Source organism: Rhamphochromis longiceps, linkage group LG12, assembly GCF_057381845.1.
Source record: "Rhamphochromis longiceps isolate RC_006_pf linkage group LG12, R_longiceps_female_GT1.1, whole genome shotgun sequence".
Taxonomy (NCBI): Eukaryota; Metazoa; Chordata; class Actinopteri; order Cichliformes; family Cichlidae; genus Rhamphochromis; species Rhamphochromis longiceps.
The window spans coordinates 26794967-26815331 of record NC_140568.1 but is presented as its reverse complement, the minus strand read 5'-3'; the positions used below and the strand labels follow the sequence as shown (position 1 = coordinate 26815331).

Below are 20365 nucleotides of genomic sequence, written 5' to 3'. Positions count from 1 at the left end.
TTGTGCTTGGTGATGCAAGGCTCAGATGCAGCTGCTTGGTCATGCAAACCCATTCCATGAAGCTCTCTACACACTTCTCTTGAGCTAATCGGAAGGCCACATGAAGTTTGGAGGTCTGTAGCGATTGACTCTGCAGAAAGCTGGCAACCCCTGGGCACTATGCACCTCAGCATCCACTGACCCCGCTCTGTGATGTTACGTGGCCTTCTACTTCATGGCTGAGTTGCTGTCATTCCCAGTCACTGTCACTTTGTTATAATACCACTAACAGTTGACTGTGGAATATTTAGTAGTGAGGACTGGACTTGTTGCAGAGGTGGCATCCTATCACAATACCATGTTGGAATTCACTGACCTCCTGAGAGCGTCCCATTCTTTCACAAATGTTTGTAGAAGCAGTCTGCATGCCTAGGTGTTTGATTCTATACACCTGTGGCCATGGAAGTGATTTGAACAGCTGAATTCAATGATTTGGATGGGTGAGTGAATACTTTTGGCAATATAGAGTACAACACTGCATTTCCTACCCCTATTTTTAAGACGGAGACTACAGGCACGAAAATGTAACAGATGCACAAACACTGCTAAGAAAATCTGCCAACTGAGCTCTCACTGTTTATGCAAGATGACAAATTAAATCCACAAATCTTTTTTTTTTCTAAATACTTGGACGACAAATGAACCCAGAAGCCTGGAATAAAAAAAAAGCAAAACAACTCACTAATTAGACAGCAGTCATTACTCAAACTTGGACTGTTCGCATCAGTAGCATTGTTTTCTTTAGCATCAACAGAAATGATTCACACTGCCGACACGCCAGAGAAAGTGGCAGTCACTGTGATGCACACCAGCTCCGTTAATGATTATATAAAAGCCTGCGTTCACGCAAACACACACACAAACGCTTAAAACACAGAGGGCTTTTATATGCACCAATTTTTTTTCTCGGTGCATCTGACACACAGAAAACTGACTGCTAACTTGAGGAAGCACCCTCCTCATCTCTCTCGTCTGGGCTACAGATCAGGCCTCTGAGGAATTTATATGGTAAAACGTCTAAGCACAGACAACCTACAGGTTTCTATGGAGACGTCACGAGTCTCACAGTGGATCACTTCTGCCAAAAGGACGCGCAAACATTCATTCATCTCTGAAATAAGAGGCTGAATGCGGCTCTCCGACAGCCACTATTAATATCTAGATGCGCCGTGTTGTCGTCATCTTGTTACTCTGGCATCAATAAAGCAGAAATACCACCCAGACTTTACTTTTTAAAGCAACCATATGTGCTACAATATCACCCAAGAAACAATATATTCTCACTGAGATTTAAGAAAAAACGGAAAATTTAGAGAAAAAAATGATTCATTTCATCAGCAAAGCACGATGAGTCTGCTTGAAGGCAACAGCATGAGTGATAAAGGATCTTTTGAGTATTCCAATTAACTCCTCCAAGAGCAGAGAAAGGAAATAAGAGGGAGAGAGAAAGCTCCTTGCATTAAAATCTCCATCCTACATTATTCATAATCACTAAGTCTAATGCTGAATGAAGGGAGCGCACAATGAAAAAAATAATTACTGTTATTCATGTTAATCTACGGCACATGGAGCTGCAGTTCTCTTATAAAGAGGTCCAGCTGAATCACGATTCCATTATGTGAATTACAGCTTAATACCGAATGAAAAGAGTGATCAGCTGTAAAAATGGCAGAGAATGTGATGCCACCATAAAGGTCAATATAACCAAAAGACAGCCCAAAACAGTTCCAAGGTACTCTAACCACAGGGTGGCTTTTCTAAAACGTCTTTCTGATGACGGCACCTTTACGAGGACGCTGTGGGATTTTGAAGCGCTGATTGTACAGTGTCAATATTCAGCCTTGACATGAAATAATTTTACACGACGTATCATTCGAGGTCGAGACAGGACAGCTTTAGAGGAAGCAGGGCCCTCCATTCACATAACATGGTCCAGTTTGTGCAGATTTGCCTCAACTGCCATACTAAACAGCATGAAGTACTGTAGTTCAGTTTGATTATAAGCAGTGTAGCAGCAGTGCACCTCAGCAAAGCCAGGTAATCCTATCCTATCGATTTAAAAGTGTCACTAGGGCTACTTTCAAAAAAAGAAAGGAAGATTTGGGATGTTGTGCAAAATGTAAATAAAAACAGAATGCACATTTCCAAATGTCATGAACTGACATTTTTTTCACAGAAGAACATGGAAAACATCAAATCTTTAAACTGAGACATTTTACTATTTCATATGTAATATTTGCTCATTTTGAATTGTTGTCTCTCTCCGGGTACTCCGGCCTCCTCCCACAATCCAAACACAGGCAGTTAATGGGGTTAGGTGAACTGGTGATTCAAAATTGCCCATAGGTGTGAATGTGAGTTGACTGGTTTTTTGTTTCTCTGTGTTAGCCCTGCGACAGACTGACAACCTGTCCAGGATGTAAACCACCTCTCGCCCTATGGCCGCTGGGACAGCCGCCAGCCTCCCCGTGACTCTGAATTGGCTAAACAGAAGAAAATGGATGGATGGATGTTGTCCCATTCTTGAATGACATAGCATTCTAACTGCTCAGCTGTCCTGGGCCTTCTTTGTTATATTTTTCCTTTCATGATGCATCAAATGTCTTCAAGTGGTTAAAGGTCAGGATTGTATGGAGTGCAGGAAGCAATGCTGCTGTAACAGCTGCTATGTGTGGTTTAGCATTGTCTCGGTGAAATGTGGATGGCCTTGCCTGGAAAAAAAAAAGTCATCTGGATGGAGGCATATATTCCTTTAATAAGTCACTTTTATACACCTTTCAGCATTGATGGTGCATTTTCCAGATATGCAAACTGCCAATTTCAGAAGCGCTAATGCACCCACATACCATCAGAGACGCAGGCTTTTGAACTGAGAGCTGAAAATAAATCGGATGGTCCATAAAGATTTTTACATTTTGACTTCTCTGACCACAGAAGAGTTTTCCAGTTTGCCTTAGTCTGTTTTTTTATGAGCTTTGTCCCAGAGAAGATGGCAGCATTATTATGGATTATGCTTATATACGACTTCTTCTTTGCGTCACAGAGCTGTAACCTGCATTTGTGGATGGCACGGTGAACTGTGCTCACAGACAGTGATTTCTGTAAGTGTTCCTGAGCCCCTGCAGTGACTTCCACAACAGAAATGTTGCTTGTGGTTAATGTGGTGGTTAATGTGGTGCTGCCAGACAGCCAGAAAATCACGTGCATCCAATATTGCTTTTCATCATTGTCCCTTGCACACAGAGAGTTCTCCAGATTTTCCGATCTGTTGATGATTTTATGTATTGTATACGATGGGATATAAAGAGTCTTCACAATGTTACATTGAGGAAAATTATTCTGAAAGTTTTCCACAATTTCTTTTTGAAGATTCATGAGCTTTACCGCTCTAAAATGCTCTTTTTATATCCAATCATCTTCCTGACCTACTGTCAGTCAAACTAATTAGTTGCAATTACCACTTACGTTTCCAGCTTTTAGTTGCCCCTGTAAAATTTTTATTTTATATTTTTTCATGAGAAAGTTTTTTTTTTTTTTGTAAATATAACATAGATATCTTTTCTATGTTCTACTGAAAATAATCAGATTTGCAGGTCATTACATTTTACACAGCATCCTAACTTTTTTTGGAATTGAGATGCTAGTTTTTAATGAAACAATCTCAGAAATATTAGTTTCTAATACAATAATAATATCTGATGTTTTCCCTGCATTTGTCCCTGCAAAATGAATGCATCAGCCCTGGATTAGTGCTGTAGCCACTCCATAATCTGCTTTGTATCTAGTAGCTGCTCACTACTGAGTCAGAGTCTCCGTCTTGCAACGTCTGTGAAGAACTGGTTCTTGTACAAATCCCTGAGACCAGGAGTATACGCACAAGCAATCAACACAACATGATGAAATTCACAGACCTCCACTGTGTTTGCTGCACAAACAGTTAAAGTGAAAAATCTCTATAAACAGTCAATCTCTCAGTCTATTCAGTTTGACTACCTGCAAAAGTTCTCACTTTGATTCATTTGCTTTTTTTGTCCTCAAAATGTAATTAAGCCAAGGCCAAAGCTCTATTTAGCAATTTCAAAGAAAGTACTCCGGATGTGCATAAATATTTACTAGATTCTTCCCTTGACCGCGCTCTACCTCTCCACCTAGTTTTATGAAATTCCGCTTGGTAGTTTTTGTGCAATCTCGTTTATAGACAGGAGGAACTCAAGACCCAACAGTAAAAAATTAAACAGGAAACTAAATGACACAGCTCTTCAGTTTCTCTCCCTCTCTCTATTGCCCCTTCTCTCCTTTAGCAAACACAGGTGTGTATTTCTGTTTGTGTGCATGTGCACGTGCACACGTGATTTTCAAGAAGGCGGAGGGAGCAGCACGATCAGAGCGAAATGCAGCCAGACAGAGTGGGGCTCTGTATCAAAGCTGAGGCAAATAAGATTTCTTATTTAAAACAATTTTGCACCAGAAGGCAATTCAGCTGTCACAGACATCCTGCGCTCTCTGGATAATGGCCCACATCCAGGTATATTTGAGCAGACTGATGGCACAAAACCAGCTGGGCAAGGAGAGTGTGAGAACACACAGCATAGAGTCACCATATGGCACGGCCCACACTGAGTAATAAAAACCATAAACTGATGTGAAAATGGCACAGACAACAACAACAACGTCTATCTTTCCTTTCAGGGACTGAAGAAGTAGATACAGCTTTTTCAAAAATGTTATCAACAGATTTAATAGATGTAGCAAAAAAAGAAAAACCCTAAAAACCTCTGAATAAGTTTCCACTATCTCTGATTTTGGCCACTCTTCAGCTGAAAAATGTTGAAGGATGTCTCAATTTAGCTTTTATTAGACTCCTCTAAAGCCATCAGTTTCTCCTGATTGAGACATTCCTTAGTGGATTTCTATTGGGACCAGAATCTTTATCCTGCTGAAAGCTCCATTTCTGGCTCAGGTTCAGTTTTTGGATAGACTGACCCAGAACTCTGTGATATGACGCTGAATTCATAGTTGACTAAATGACTGTAGGCTGCATGAAACAAACCCAAACTATAACATTTCCATTTCCAATCAAAGTTGGAATGAGGACCTTCTCCTAAAAGATGTTTTTGTTGTGAACCAAACATATCTGCTGGGTACTTGGGCTTCCTCCCTCCATCCAGAAACAAGCATGTTGGGTTAACTGGTGATTCTAAATGGCTTTTGGCTGTGATCTAGATAAAGTGCTTTAAGTGGTTTGAATGGTGGGTGAAACTAGAAAAGCGCTACATAAGTACAACACATTACATTATTGATATTGTGGCCAAACAAACGTATGTGTATATATTTCCGTTCCTAATGATCTGGTCTTTGGTTGCTTTGTAAAACAGTAGCTTAGCTTTGATGCTATTTTTGGACAGCAAAGGCTTTTCCTGACAAAATTCCACACAGGCTACATTTCTGATTGCTCTGATTGTAGATATATGGAGTTTGACACCAGGCTCTGTAAGACTGTCAGCACGTCATGCAAAGACATTTTGGGTTTCTGAGGCTTCTTTTTGCATCTAATGTCCTGCCTGTGGGCTAAATTTGCTGGAGGGCAAAGTGAAATGTTTAACATCTAATAGTTTTCCTTGCAAATAATTCAGATATCTTTTTAAATCACTTGCCACACTCTTAGACATTCATCGGCACAGAGAACCTCAGATGTCAAAGATTTTAAAAGGACCTCCTTTACAAGCTTCCGATCACTGCCAGGATCAGTGATGCTTTTTTAATTATGAAAATGTTTTAAAGAATGTAAATTGTATGTGTCATTTGTTTGCCCATCAGCTCAGTGTGTATCCTGATTGAATATGGTAAAAAAAAGAAAGTAACACTTTCCACTCTTCTTTTTTCTTTTCAGATTCTTACATCATTAAAAATGCTGATCTTCATTAAAAAGCTGTCTGAGAATAAAGTCGCTGCTACGCTAACAAAGAGCCCCAGTGAAAGAATCTTTGAGAGGCCTTATGCACACAGAGAGCATATTTAATCATGGGAAGGGTCTGCTCTCCACAGATAAACACTGGAGAAGCAGAGGAAAACAAATCAGGCCACCGCCTCTACACTCTTCCTTTCACAACATTCAGGATGTGATGATTTAAAGGAATAAAGCCCAGTAGAGCATGAGGTAATTAGAGAGGAAAGTTAAAAAAAACATAAACACTTTTATCAAATGAAGGTTGAAAATGTCTCCATGCAACAATCAAACAGCTGTTACTGTCCCTCTTCATCTGAATATTCTTTTAGAGACCAAAACCAACAAGACTCGGAGGGTTTGGGTTATATTAGAAAGGCGTGGATGACACTGAGAAAACCTACCCTGTACAAACAAAGGGCAACAAAAACGCTTAACTGTAAAGTATACACCACTACAGGACAATGGAAACACAATAAGGTAACACACAGCAGTCTGCTAACAGACATGCACCTGTCATCTATCTCCAATACACTGGATGTGCTTTCGTTTTAGATTTCAGCTGTCAGAATGTTATCGCTCTACTGTGAATATTTCAACGTGTCTCTGTTATGATAAATCAACTTCCTGTTGGGGAGTTTTAGCTTCCTGCCAGTCCCATGTTTGGGTGGACGCAATTACGACCCCAGAAGCTTGCTGCTGATTTAAATAAGGTTGCTATGTGTGAAAGAAAGGGTGTTATTACTTTAAGGAAGCTGCTGAGATTTAATACATGTTTTAAAAAAAGGAGCAAAGTGGGGGAAAAAATGGTGCCACTCTTGTTTACCTTCAGCATCTATATGAAAGGAGGCTCTTCACAAAGGCACGGCCCATCAGTTTGGACATCTCACAACATGTTCACTTCCATCATGCTTCCACCATCAAGGCAAAGGTTTAGCCAACATGCCAATAGATACTATCTATTTTCAACCATTCCCCTCCATGACTGGTGACATGTAGGACATTTGGCTCTCGGACTTTAGAATTTCACCTGCAGTTTACTTTAATACTTACTGAGCTGAATGTAGTGTGCCTGCTTATCTTCAAGACTGTATAGGGGAGTGTTGGCGGCACAATCACCTCGACCGTTCATCATAATCTAATGAAACTCTATAACCTTACTAAGGCATTCATTTTGTGGAACAAAGGGCTTAACACTATGAACCATAAAAACATTAGCTAATCTAATAACACCTTCCTCCAAACAGATGCTCCTGCAGGTCGAGCTTTGCATCCCCGCACCAGCCTCATTAACACAGGCTTTATGTAACAGTCTAAACAGTCATTATCATGTCAGTGACATGTATGGAAGCTTTCATATACACAAAACTCATTACACACACACACACACACACACACACACACACACACACACACACACACACACACACACACACACACACACACACACAGTTTGAGTCTAGAATCACCAAATGGTTTGGCAGAAGGCTGATGGTTTGCTGTGCCATAAACACAACAAACACTGGCTAAAGACAATCTGCTTCCTTCGTGCTGCTTCTCCACCCAAATAATTAGTGAGGTGCAGCACTACATCATTCATGCTGAGAACAACAAATTAACCAACCATAAACTGTTACTGGACTTTAATAACTATTATTAGTATTCTACTTTTTCTCCCTTACTATCAGCTTGTTTCCTGGTGTTTTTCTGGCTGAGGTACAGATGAGCACCACAGGCACACATCTGTAATCATCACCAGGAAACAGCTGACACGGTGCCAGCCAGTGTTTGTTAGGGATCACCTGGCAAGCCTCTTCGAGCACAGGCTGAACTGCAGAGCTTCATACGAACCAACATGTTTGTTTTTCCGACTCGATAACTGCTGAGCTGAAAACACCCACCTCCTTTTTGACGGTGCGCAGCAGCCGCTGACGGGTCTCTGCCTCTGAAACACAAATAAAATAAACCAAACAGCGCATCTTTACTTTCTGACACGACTCAACTTTCTCCGCGTTCCCAAACAGAGCCAAATGTTACTTAAATAAATTTAAATTAAAATGTTCTTTTGCTCCCACCTGCCATGATTGTTGCCATGGATCCTGTCTCCTGTCTGAACGCAGCACCCTCCCATCAGCTGCTTGTACAATGTGGATCACGACTCCACCTCCTCCGAGCACACGCCTCTTAAAGACACGCTGCGCTCCCTCCGGGAACGGGTCAGAACCAGGGGAGAGAAATAAATGTTCACCGAAAGACAGCTTTCTAGCCTTAAAATCGGAGTGGACTATATTATTTACGGATACAACCCGTATGGATACAACGTATTACAAACGCTCTTTAGTTACAAGAAATCTTAGCGACAATCTGACTCAAGGATAGTAAAAATAATTTGGTTTAACCGAGATTTTGGATGTAATCTATTACTGAAATTAAAACATGACTAAAACACATCAGAGCTTCGTTTTTGCGTAAATTTATCAGATGGGGAAATCTTTTGTCCTTACGCCATCTTGTGGTCAAAATGTAGAAGAACGGTTAAATTAAGATGCCAAACAAAACAAAACTAAAATTAAATTAAATTCTGGGTAAAATTATTATATAAAAATCAGTTATTAACATAATAAACAAATAAAAAAATAAAATTCATTGATTAACCGTAACTACTAAAATAATAAGTAAATAACTAACTAAATTAATGAATAAAATAAAAACAAAAGGCGCAAAAGAGAATAAAAAGAAATAAAATAAAATATATATGAAGATCCATTCTTCCCCTCATCTGTTCTACTGTAACACTCTACTGCATGTCAAACCAGATATGACTCTTCATTATTTTTCTGTAAAATTTAAAATAAAAAAAGCTTGAAAAACCGCGTCATTCTGCAACAGAAAATCCCCACAAAGAGTTATAACTCACACTGTCCAGAAGATGGCGACTGTGTAATATATATTTATACCCAGTGATTAGAAGAAAAATAACCAGCAGGTCCACGTGGATCACCATTTACTTACTTTATTTTTTTCCTCATAGCATCCAACTCAGAACACATTAGAGAAACCTGCAATGTGAGTTGGAGAACCACAGTAGACTTGAGTGAACTATAGAGTGGGAGATCTTAAGGCCATGAGTCCAGCCACGCCTGGAGGACTGAGCTGTCAGGTGAATCAGGTGGTGAAAGGATGGAGTGATAACACAAGATGACAGACTGAGGGGACTGAGGGGTGCAGGGTTGGGCCCCTTTCTCCCCCCACGTTGTTTTTCCTCACAAGCATCCTCTTTAACCCAGGATTCCCCGGCTGGGGTGACTCACACCTTTAGTTAATGTGAGGTAATAGGATGTCGTGTTAAGTGTCATAACAGGACTTCTGCCTGAGTAAACAGCACAGCACACCAAACTCCTCACCAGCTATCCTCTGCCTAATTAGCAATGTTTGTCTTTAGACCACAGCTCAACGCACACAAACATCAACACTCCACATTTATTTGCAGCCTTTTAGCGTAATGCTGTTCTGTATAGGAAGAAAAATGTATTTAAAAAAATGGACAGGTTCCTATGAATCACAACAAGGTGCAAGTGGACAGATCAAATAACAAATAACAGGGGTTGCAGTAAAACTTGATTTAAATACATTTTGATATAAATATACAAAACAGATGAAAAAGGTTAAATTTAGGGACTTCGTTATTTTCTAAATGACAACAACTCAAAGGATTTTTAAACCACACCAACACCAGCTTTAGAAATAACAATGCTGTGTCATACAGGCCTCTTTGCCTGTCAGCAGAGCCTCTGGCAGAAGCCAACATGCACATGTCGATGCGTGATTAGAGTCGACGTGCTCTAACAGACACCAGGGCATGTGAGGGAGGCTCCTGTCAGTCTGATGCTCTTCTGCACATGTATGCCAATGCAGATTGACAGGTTTGTATGTCTGAGAAGGCCAGTAATGTATGGTTTGTTGCTATGTTATTGGCCCTCAGGGGCCCCTACACCTCGGCTGGATAACCACAGCCTTTCCCTCCCAGCTTTTCTCCATCCTAGCTCTGACAATAATATTATCACTTGTATTATAACTTTCTCTGCCTCTCCCTCTCTGTCTATTACCCGGAGAGGTGCTAACTTGAAGGGGAAATAATCTATATTCTTCTTTGCTTCTCCTTTGATGTCCATTTAGCAGGAAAGGGCCAAAACAACAGTTATTAAACAATCCTTCTGCACAGCACGTTGCCCCAGCTTCAGGTGGGGAAGCTGGGCAGTAAACCATGTGACACCAGGCCAGACAGTGCGGCTGCAACTTGGTTCTTAAGTGACAATTTTATGATATTACTGGATGTCTCCTGTCCTATCCTGTGTCATATCCATTTCCCAAAGTAACTTCATTTGATGCACTCTCTCCGCTCACAGACCTACATGACCATGGCTCTCTGACTATCCAGTTAGTAGCCTTTTCAAACTACTCAGTGCTAAAAGCGGTAGATTTGATTACAAATTCATTTTATTAGGTTTCCCTAATCAGTGCAGTTAAGCTACTGTGATTCTATTTTGCTGTCTTCACCAAACTATATGATGCCACAGGACCAGCAAACCAAGATGGTCCAAGGTGCCGTTTATGGCTTTCTGTATTAAATCTGTGGAAGTTCAAACTGACCGATTGCACACTAGTTAAAATTACTGTTACACTGTGTCAGAAGCCTGTTGTTTGATTTAATCTTTCACTCATGTTTCAGGTATAAGATGTTGAAATCAATTTTCCTTGGCCTTTTTTTGCAAAAATAAAGACACTGATATCCCCAGAAAATGAGGATCATAATGTACCAATTCATCCAAATTCAGTCTTTATATTCTAAAGTTTGAGTTTCAGGCGGCAACAAATTCTAATTCATATTGATAAAAAGAGAAAATATGAGGTTGCAGAGTTTTGAATTTCGATGGTGTGACGTGCAAGAGATGACTTACACAGCGAAACTTCAACATTCACTTTACTGCACATCATGATGCGTTCAGGGGAAAGGAGTTTAAAAAAAATGTGAGTAAAGCTGCAATCCCATCAGTCTTTGCTGCTGGTGAAATTCAACCGTGTTCAAAAACAGGCCTCTCGCCTTTAAAGTGAGTTATCGCATTGATCAACTCTAGCATCGTCGCTTTAGAGTCTGTAAATCATCCTGGACGTTTTAGTTGAAAGACGGTTAAAAAGTGAGGGTATGATTTCTACTGACAGGTATCCCCAAGTGTAGCACCAACAACTCCTCCCACTCGACCCTGTCATCATCACAGGAGAAGCATCCTCCTCTCTGAGGAGCTGTTCCTCTGCCTGACTTTTCACAGTCCGGTGCCCCGACAGGACTCAGCGGTCATGGCCGGCAGTCTGACCCACCACAGCTCCCCGAACCCCGGCTATAGCACCAACAACGCGGTCCCGGTCCCGGTCATCACGCAGACGGAGTCCCGAGACAAATGGAGCAAAAAGATGGATTTTCTCCTGTCTGTGATTGGCTTTGCTGTGGACCTTGGGAATGTTTGGAGGTTTCCGTACATATGTTATCAAAACGGTGGCGGTAAGTAGGCTAAAGGTTTAAAAGCAGGTTGATCTATAAGTTAGGATGTGCGGACTTTGTTTGTAAAACTTGTTCTGTCCTCAAATGATTTTGATCTCACAGTTTCTGCTCGAAAAAGATGACAGCAGAAACTGTCCATGGTGCTGAAGAGAACATCCATCCGTTAGAAACTCAATTAAAAAGTCTTTGAAATGCATTTGGTCTTTGTTTATAATTTCAAAAAATAAAAGAGCTTAACAAGTTCATATTAAGATAAGATTTTTAGGTCAGGGGACAAAAACTAGGAAAAGAATCACAGGACTATGTGGACAATTCTTTCTTTGCCTGCTCTAACAAGTGGGTCAGTTTCACTTAAATCATGCAGATTCACTCTTTAAGCTGGGATGGGAACCAAAATCAGGTTTAAGTTAGTGTTTTTGTCATTTACAAATGTCCTCAGATGTCATCTCTCCATGCAGGTGCTTTCCTTATTCCCTACATTTTGATGGCCATCTTTGGTGGTGTTCCGCTCTTCTACATGGAGCTGGCACTGGGACAGTTTCACAGAACTGGAGCCATATCAATATGGAAACACATCTGTCCCATTTTCAAAGGTGAGGCCTGAGCTGCTCGACAGATCATGTGCGGACAAAACACATTTTTTATTTGCAGCTACAAAGCTCTTTTCATTTCCTGGTGTGTTTCAGGTATAGGATACGCCATCTGCATCATCGCTCTGTATGTGTCCTTCTACTACAACACCATCATCGCCTGGGCCCTCTTCTACTTCTATTCCTCGTTCTCCAGCATCCTGCCTTGGACTAACTGCGACAATGTGTGGAACACCCCCGACTGCACCAACTATTTTGGCATGGACAACATCACCTGGACAAATGCCTCCAGGTCTCCGGCAGAGGAATTTTACACGTAAGTGCATGTAAGTGTGAGTAGCAAAAACCACATAGGTACACGGCTGTGCGGGAATCCTTGACACAGTCAAGCTGGTGGTTTTGTTTGGGAAATATGATCTTGTTGCTGAAAACGTGATGTTCCATGTTTTGTTTCAACAGGAGGAATGTTCTTGAGATCCACAAGTCATCTGGGCTGAGAGATGTTGGTGGGGTTCGCTGGCAGCTGATGCTTTGCCTTTTTCTCATTTTCACCATAGTGTACTTCAGCCTGTGGAAGGGCGTGAAGACTTCAGGGAAGGTAGTTTTTTGCTGTCGCTTTACTGCCACAACAATGGATGTTCTTTGCTTGAATCACAGATTTTATCTTAGATTTCTGGTTCTCTTACACCTTTGTTTCCAACTCTGATATATCGCCTTCCTCTGCACCAGGTAGTGTGGGTGACCGCCACATTGCCCTATATTGTGCTTTTTATCCTGCTCATTCGAGGCGCCACTCTGCCAGGAGCCTGGAGAGGTGTGGTGTTTTATCTCAAACCACAGTGGGGAAAGCTGCTGGAGACCAGTGTGAGTTGAAGCTGGGGGACCAGCTGGTTTGTTATAAATTATATAATTATTTAAAGTTAAAAACAAACAAACAAATGCTGTTAATTTAAACGATCCATAAAACCCTTGTTCTATGAGAATACGTTTTCAGTTACCTGTAGTCTCATTTGACATGTGTAAAAATTAAGTAAATAAAAGAATAATTTATTTTCACCGATGTGAGAAGAATCAATGCAGCCACTTTTTAGAGCAGCATTTTATCTATAGCAGGGTCATTTTTTTGCTAATATGAAAAAAGTGCTTATAACCTCTTAGAACTTTCACACTTAGCAGGTCCTGGTGAAATGACTCAAATAAGTTGATATTCTTGATAATTTTAACCAACACTGAGGAGAAATCCCGATGCATATTTAACTTGTTAAAATGATGACACTCAGACATGCAGCACAGCTGGATCTTCCAAATATTCATTTAATTCTACCCACTAGTCCCCTGAGAATCAGCCTGTATTTCTTTTCTATCTATCGCGCCTTCTCATCTTCCTTCTTAGCTCGCTGCTGTTGTTTGCAAAACATGTGTGAGTGCTTTGGTTAGAAGAGAATATGGATGAGATGAAATGAGATGCATAAATAAGCCACAGAGCAGGATAATAAGATGCATAATTGGTTTAGATTTTCTGCCATTAACAAAAGCCTCCCTTTCTGTCTGCCTCCCCGATATCCAACGCTGTCCTCTTCTTTTTAATGCCGAATGCGAGCTGCTCTTCAGATCTCCCTGCATACAGCTGTGTACCCACTGTACCACTGACACAACCAATCTCTGCTTGGCAAAATAAAATAAAATAAAAAAAACAAGAAAAATTAGATGGTGTTTAATCAGTGACAATTTATTTTAATACTCTTAAATACCATAATAATCTACAGCATCCCAGAGCATTTTTGCCTCTGTGTTTTGTAGGTGTGGGTGGACGCTGCTGCTCAGATATTCTTTTCTCTGGGCCCAGGGTTCGGGGTCCTCTTGGCTCTTTCAAGCTACAACTCTTTCACAAACAACTGCTATCGGTAAGATCCCTCAGTGCCTGCTGACATATGAGACACTGAGTTATTGTCTGAAACTGTGGTTGTGGCTTAAATAGTAAAGACTGATGCTCTGGGTGAAATGCTGAAACCATTGCACGAGTGAAAACACATCTCCTTTTGAGCGTTGTGTTTGATTTTAACGACAAGCTTTGGAAACATTATCCCCGTAACGCCTAGTGTGTCACATTTGATACACTATTTGATACTATTTGAGTTTTTGAGACTTCTGCGCCGACGGTGTGATTTTCTTTTACCTCAGAAAAAAATGTGATAAATTGCACGATACAATTTTAAGCAATAAATTTCCAAAATAAAAAAATAAACCAATTTTTTAAAAAGCTGAACATAGTGTGATACAAATTAAAACTCAAATATGTTTTTTGTATTTTAATTTCTCTTTTGTTTAACAAGAAAAAGTTAAAATGATTGGGAAAGAAATGTTTGAGAAAATATGTCATGTAAGATGCATACAATACAATGTATATACGTTTCCATAATCTCTTGATAAACAAATAAAAAAATAAAATAAAAAAAACTCAAATATGCAAATTCTAGTTTTAATTTCTCCATGTGTAATTAATGTATTCTTTATTATCTGTTAATTGTAAGTTATTTATTCTATACTTTATAAGCAAACAGTATCTTGTCGGCTTGTTGGGTGTGTGTGAGCTAAGTGTCTCAGAAAAAGTTTTAAGAAATTTGTAAAGAAAACCAGGCGAAATGCTGAAAATGTCATTTCTGCCTCCGTCTGCAAACAGACCTGTTGTTTAAGAAAGTGTTTTTCTATAAGTAAGTTCAATGACTGCGCTGCTTCCTCCTCGGCAGCGACGCCATCGTGACCAGCTTGGTAAACTGTCTGACCAGCTTTGTGTCGGGCTTCGTCATCTTTACGGTGCTGGGCTACATGGCAGAGATGAGGCAAGTGGAGGTTGAGGATGTAGCCAGAGACAAAGGTCAGCAGGCAAAACAGTAAAACATTGTTTTAAATAAAATGTATTGTAACTATTATAATTACAGATACTCACTCCCATCTGTTCATGTTCATTTCTGTGCTTTTAAGGACCGAGCCTACTCTTCATCACCTACCCAGAGGCCATTGCAAACATGATGGGCTCGACCTTTTTCGCGATCATCTTTTTTGTGATGATGATCACACTGGGACTGGACAGCACGGTACGAGATGAGAAACCTAGAAGTATTCAGTGCATGATGATTACTACCACAGATTCAAATTCATAAATTCAGTCCAATATTTCTTATTTCATGAACTTCAAACATCCTTACACTTCTCTACATGTTTCTAATGATAACAGCTGTCTCTGTGTGCTTCAGTTTGGAGGGCTGGAGGCGATCATCACTGCTGTGTTGGATGAATATCCAGATCAGTTCTATCACAGACGGGAACTTTTTGTTCTGTGCTTGGTGGTTGTCTGTTTTTTAGGCTCTCTGAGCACCCTTACCAATGTAAGTTACTCGTGTTTTATATCCTCATCAAACCCGAGAGAGCAAAAAGCATCGCCTCAATATTTTAAAACAATTACCTTCAATTATAATTAATGCTCTGGATACATTGTAGCAAATTGGAGTAGTGCTATCTACTGTCTGCTGCTCAAATGAGGGGAAATGAGTGCTGACTGATGATCAATGATTGTAAAATCTTACTGGCAGGGTGGTGCCTACGTGGTGAAGCTGCTGGAGGAGTTTGGAGTTGGAAGCTCAATTATTGCAGTGGGTTTCCTTGAGGCTATTGCAGTTTCCTGGTTCTATGGTAAAAAAAAAAAAAAAGGAAAAAAAAGAAGAAATCTATTGACTAGTTTTCTGTTTCTTTTATCACCAGTATAAATTGGTGACCTATAAGGGATTGTATTATTTTTGCTGATTTCAGGAATCCATCGATTTAGCAATGACGTTCAGGCTATGCTTGGGAAAGCCCCGGGACTGTTCTGGAAAGTGTGCTGGGTTGCTATCAGTCCTGCGTTTCTGGCGGTGAGAGATACTCTGAACACCCAAAGGTTCAGTCGTAATGTCAGCGGTTATGCTGTATAAAAACGACAAGATCTTTTAGTTATCTTCACTCATTGTAAATACTTTAACACATAGTTCTTTGGGTCAAATGAGCATCATCCAGTTAAGCCACTCAGAGATCAGTGAGCTGTAGCAGACAAGGATATGAGAGAAAGCTCATTGCAGGATCAAAAGACAGCTTCAGCAGTGGCCTTTAAAGTTGAAGAGAGCAGACAGTTCAGTGCCCCCTCTGTAGATTAAATTCTTCTCTTTGTGAAGTAGCTTCCTTAAATATTTTCTAGCATGCACACAGACATATGCTGTTTGATACCCTAATCTCTTATTTGCATCCACCTATAAGGTTGTTGTCCTGATGACATTTTAGAATTAGAAATCTACACCAATAAGACTTCTTTTACATATTTTTAAATAATGGACTCAGTACAGGTCATATATTAACATATATGGAAATGCTGCGTATCCCATATCTTCTCAGTATATCATTGTGAGCTCCCTGCTGAAAGCACCACCCCTCGCACTGTTTGATTACAAGTACCCGGACTGGAGCATCATAGTCGGGTACATCGTTGGCTTATCATCCTTCATTTGGGTCCCAATCTACATGGTCTACAAGCTGGTGTGGACCCCTGGTTCCCTCAAACAGGTTGGTGGATGCGTGCAAAGTCCTGAAACTGTTTCTGATGCATTTTCTTCTAATCTAACCTCTGCTTCGTTTGCACGCGTCCCTTGTTTTCCACAGAGATTGGCCGTGTGTCTGAGGCCCGAGAGGACAATACCAGACATCCACGCTGAGAACCTCAACATGGCCACTGTACCATAGAGAGATAAACATCTCTGTGTGCTTTTAGATTGCCATTAAAACCACAGTTGTAGGTTTGTTTATGGCTGAACCTAAACATGATCTAACATTATGACTGATTACCAGTTAATGGTGTTGAACTCTCACTGCGTATGTACACTCTGTATAAAGGTAAATGCTGCTAAATTTTTAATTTTGAGAGGATTTGAGATACTCATATCTCTGCCCTATGTGTGTGTGTGTGTTTGTGTGAGAGAGAGAAACAGAAACGATAGAGAGAGAGCGATTCAGACCTGCGTCACCAGGATAGTTTAGAGTTTTCTCGTTTTGCTTTCTTGTGGTTGTACAAGTTAAGTGGTAAAATCTGTGGTCTCTTTTCATCTTATAAAGATAGATGATGCCAAGGAACATGGGAATATTTGCATGGGAACATTTCTATATTTTATGTACGTTGTTGCTTTGCATGCTCAGCTTTACTAACAGTGGGATCATCAGTGTTGCAGTTGTAGCAGCAGTGAGGCTATCATAGTTAATCTCGGTTGAGTGAGTCATTTCGTGTTATTTACAACCAAAACCTGAGGTAAATAACAAAAGAGTGTATTACAGTGTATTTGATGTATTTTGTATTTAGACAGTAGGTCTGTAATACAGTGCTTGCATAGGATTTTAAAGGCAGCAGCTTGAAGAAGTAAAAGTTGAAAAAGTTGTTTTTTTCCCTACTAGTGTTTGCAGTGGAGGTAAGTGAGACTCTCAGACAAAGACCGTGTTAAAAGTGTAATCTTCTTATCATAACTGTGAGTGTATGTTTCACAGTTAAAGTAGACACTAATACAATATGTAAAAGAATCTCATGATTATTTTAAATGAGACTGTTGAATATTTTCTGGTCTTTGTCTGATAGCTTCATTTAACTCCAGATAGCCTGTCTTGCCTTAATATGAATACATGCTATACTGTATTTGCAAAACTTGGAAAGGTTGTATTGATATCTATGGATTCTGTGCCTCTCCAGACAATATTTCCACTTTCTAATTTGAGACTGTTCAAATGTTTGTTTGCTTGTTTGTTTGTGTTTTGCATATAAATAGTAGCTCTGTTTTAGTGTTACCTTATCTGAAATGCTTTATCCTTTATTTACAATTAGGGAACGATGTGATGCCCGAGGTTGATGATTGTTCTGTGCTTTCTGTTCTCTTCGGTGTGGTTTCTGTAGACATGTGTGTGTAAATGAATTATAGCATAAATGGCGTATTTTATCGTTTGTACTCCTTTTCAATAGAACAGATTAAATGTGACAAAAGGAAGAAAAACACTGCATAAGATTTTTAAATTCCACTATTTATATCAAACACCCTGTGCTTTTCCTGAACTGTAATTTCCACATGATGATCTTCGTGTCTTTGTAATGGCTGTTGGCTGTCATTGTTCACCTCTATTAGATATTCTAATTAACAAGCTAATTTGCAACATCCACAATCCATCCACATACGGGCGAATAGAGCAGCTTAAACCTTCTGATCTCCTCAGGCCCTCACACTGACACAGACACACACACATGTACAATTTCCGCTAACGCTACCCTTCAGAGTTTTATCTGAGCACGGCTCCATCACGTCAAGGCTGACAGGTATGAAAATATACGAGAGTGGGAAGTGGTTTTGAAACATTTGATTCCCCAATGAGCTGCTGGGTGATGGACGTGCAGATCAAAGCCCTTTTGTGTCAGTGACTGCTATTGAAGTAGAGAACAGGCAAGCACAGGAGACACATAAAAGAGGCAACGCTAAATAGGTGGTTCTCTCCTGCTTGATATGGACAGCTTTAGAAACAGTATACATGGAAAGAATTACTGCATGAACACACTGTTAAACCCTCCAGTTAATGCTAATAATTCTAACAAGGGGTGAATAATAGAAATAAAGGAATAACATTCATTCATCACATGTGCAGGCAGTTAGACTTGACTGTACTCTTCTCTGACTTGTTGGTGTCCATTGTACATGGCTGTAGTTTCTAGTTGCTGATTTAACCAGTGGTGACACAAAATACATCTGACAGTTGTAAGAGATTCAACAACAAAGGGACTGATACTGGGTATTATGCTTTTCTACCACCGATTAGCATAAGCATTTTAAGCTAGCTTCTTTAGCCTACAGGTAGGCTAAAGAAGCTAGCATAAGCATTTTAAGCTAGCTTCTTTAGCCTACAGGTAGGCTAAAGAAGCTAAGGACTAAACCACCAACCTCCTGACTAGTAGGCAACACGTGTTATCTCCTGAGCCATCTATTTGTTGGGTTTTTGTTTAAAGACAAGAAGCAAAATCAACACAGGAGACAAAAGATAACAAACCTTAAAATTAAACAGGAAGTAAACAAAGGAGGCTGAAAAATACATGAATATTCACAAATACGAAGGCAGGAAACATAGTTAACATGGACACATGAGGACTGAACATAAAGTCAGAGACGAGGGAACACTGCAGGACAAAGACATAAACACAGAGAAACAGATAGGGAAACCACGATGATCAAAACTACTATTATACATGAAACAAATACATGAAAGAAAACACAGGATGAAAAACTGAAAGTTATCACTGGGGAGTTATAAGAAAAAAATGGACTCAAACACTCATAGATGCCACAAGAAATAAAGCTTGTAATCTACTAGAATAAGGAATGCAAAACTTCAAACACTTGTATTAACAATAAAAGGAATTAAAACTCCCAAAATAACCAAATTCCTCAGGCGGCGACCTCCCCAGCTCATTTACTTCTGATTCCATCCCCTTCCAGAGGGTCCTTTCACTTGCCTAGCCCTGATATTCACAGATGGCTGAGGTGATCCTAACTGCAGCAGATGGTCTGATGACACTTGGAGGTCTAACTGTTAAGCAACTCAACTGACTGATCATCTAATTTACTGCTGAATTAAAAAATACTTTCCACTGATTAAACTAAAATTTAATTTAATTCGGTTTCTATATTGCTAAGTCATGTCAGCCGTTATCTGAAGACACTTTGCATCGTACTGAAAAAGCTTTAAAAAACACACAATAATGATTTGATAATGATGAGTCCTTTTATATTTTTGTGTTAAGCTTAAGGTCATAACTTTATGATTTTAAATGCCTTCCATTACAATACAATTTCTGGCTTCATGCTATTATGAAATGCTGTCTTGTTGTGATAAATGTATCCAGGAAGCCTTCGATTTTACATTCAGGTCACCGTGACTGACATTTCTTAACACTCATTATGCCTTTCTAGCATGTAATCAACAGCTGTACGAGTTTGCAATGGTGTGCACTTGTCTATAAACGATGAGATTATACCCCAGTCACGCAGAGTAATTATATTAAAATATAACTTCAAGGAGCTCAACCTTTCTAACGAGCCTTCTTTGCTCTTTGACATTTCAGAAACTGAGAGTGTGAGAGACACCACACGACTGTTTTATGTTGCGGAGAAGAGAAAAGAGTTTGTACAC

The 20365-nt window shown here is 39.9% G+C and overlaps 2 protein-coding genes across 4 annotated transcripts in view; one reads left to right on the top strand and one right to left on the bottom strand.

Annotated features, from left to right (window-relative positions):
* Positions 1 to 8124, bottom strand: part of sgsm1a (small G protein signaling modulator 1a) — a 37137-nt gene extending 29013 nt beyond the window's left edge. For all 3 annotated transcript variants that reach the window (XM_085425471.1, XM_085425469.1, XM_085425470.1), the window contains exons 1-2: positions 8059 to 8124; positions 7885 to 7928 (exon numbers count right to left, since the gene is read on the bottom strand). In XM_085425471.1, the coding sequence (XP_085281597.1) occupies positions 7885 to 7928; positions 8059 to 8077 (63 nt within the window). In that variant the 5' untranslated portion in view covers positions 8078 to 8124. The remainder of the gene's footprint in view (positions 1 to 7884; positions 7929 to 8058) is intronic.
* Positions 8125 to 11338: 3214 nt separating this feature from the next.
* On the top strand, positions 11339 to 17152 carry slc6a4b (solute carrier family 6 member 4b). The gene is made up of 13 exons (XM_085426960.1): positions 11339 to 11540; positions 11999 to 12133; positions 12227 to 12446; positions 12590 to 12728; positions 12860 to 12994; positions 13931 to 14034; positions 14878 to 15005; positions 15113 to 15225; positions 15385 to 15516; positions 15721 to 15820; positions 15938 to 16038; positions 16553 to 16720; positions 16817 to 17152. The coding sequence occupies exons 1-13, from the start codon at positions 11339 to 11341 to the stop codon at positions 16895 to 16897; spliced, it is 1758 nt and encodes a 585-aa protein (XP_085283086.1). The 3' UTR covers positions 16898 to 17152.
* Positions 17153 to 20365: the final 3213 nt, after the last annotated feature.

Bases quoted from the DNA above. Each gene is read 5' to 3' on its own strand.
- slc6a4b (XM_085426960.1), top strand. From the start codon at position 11,339: ATGGCCGGCAGTCTGACCCACCACAGCTCCCCGAACCCCGGCTATAGC. The intron at 12,995-13,930 runs GTGAGTTGAAGC...TGTGTTTTGTAG, and splicing joins GAAAGCTGCTGGAGACCAGT to GTGTGGGTGGACGCTGCTGC. The intron at 15,006-15,112 runs GTCAGCAGGCAA...TGTGCTTTTAAG, and splicing joins GGATGTAGCCAGAGACAAAG to GACCGAGCCTACTCTTCATC.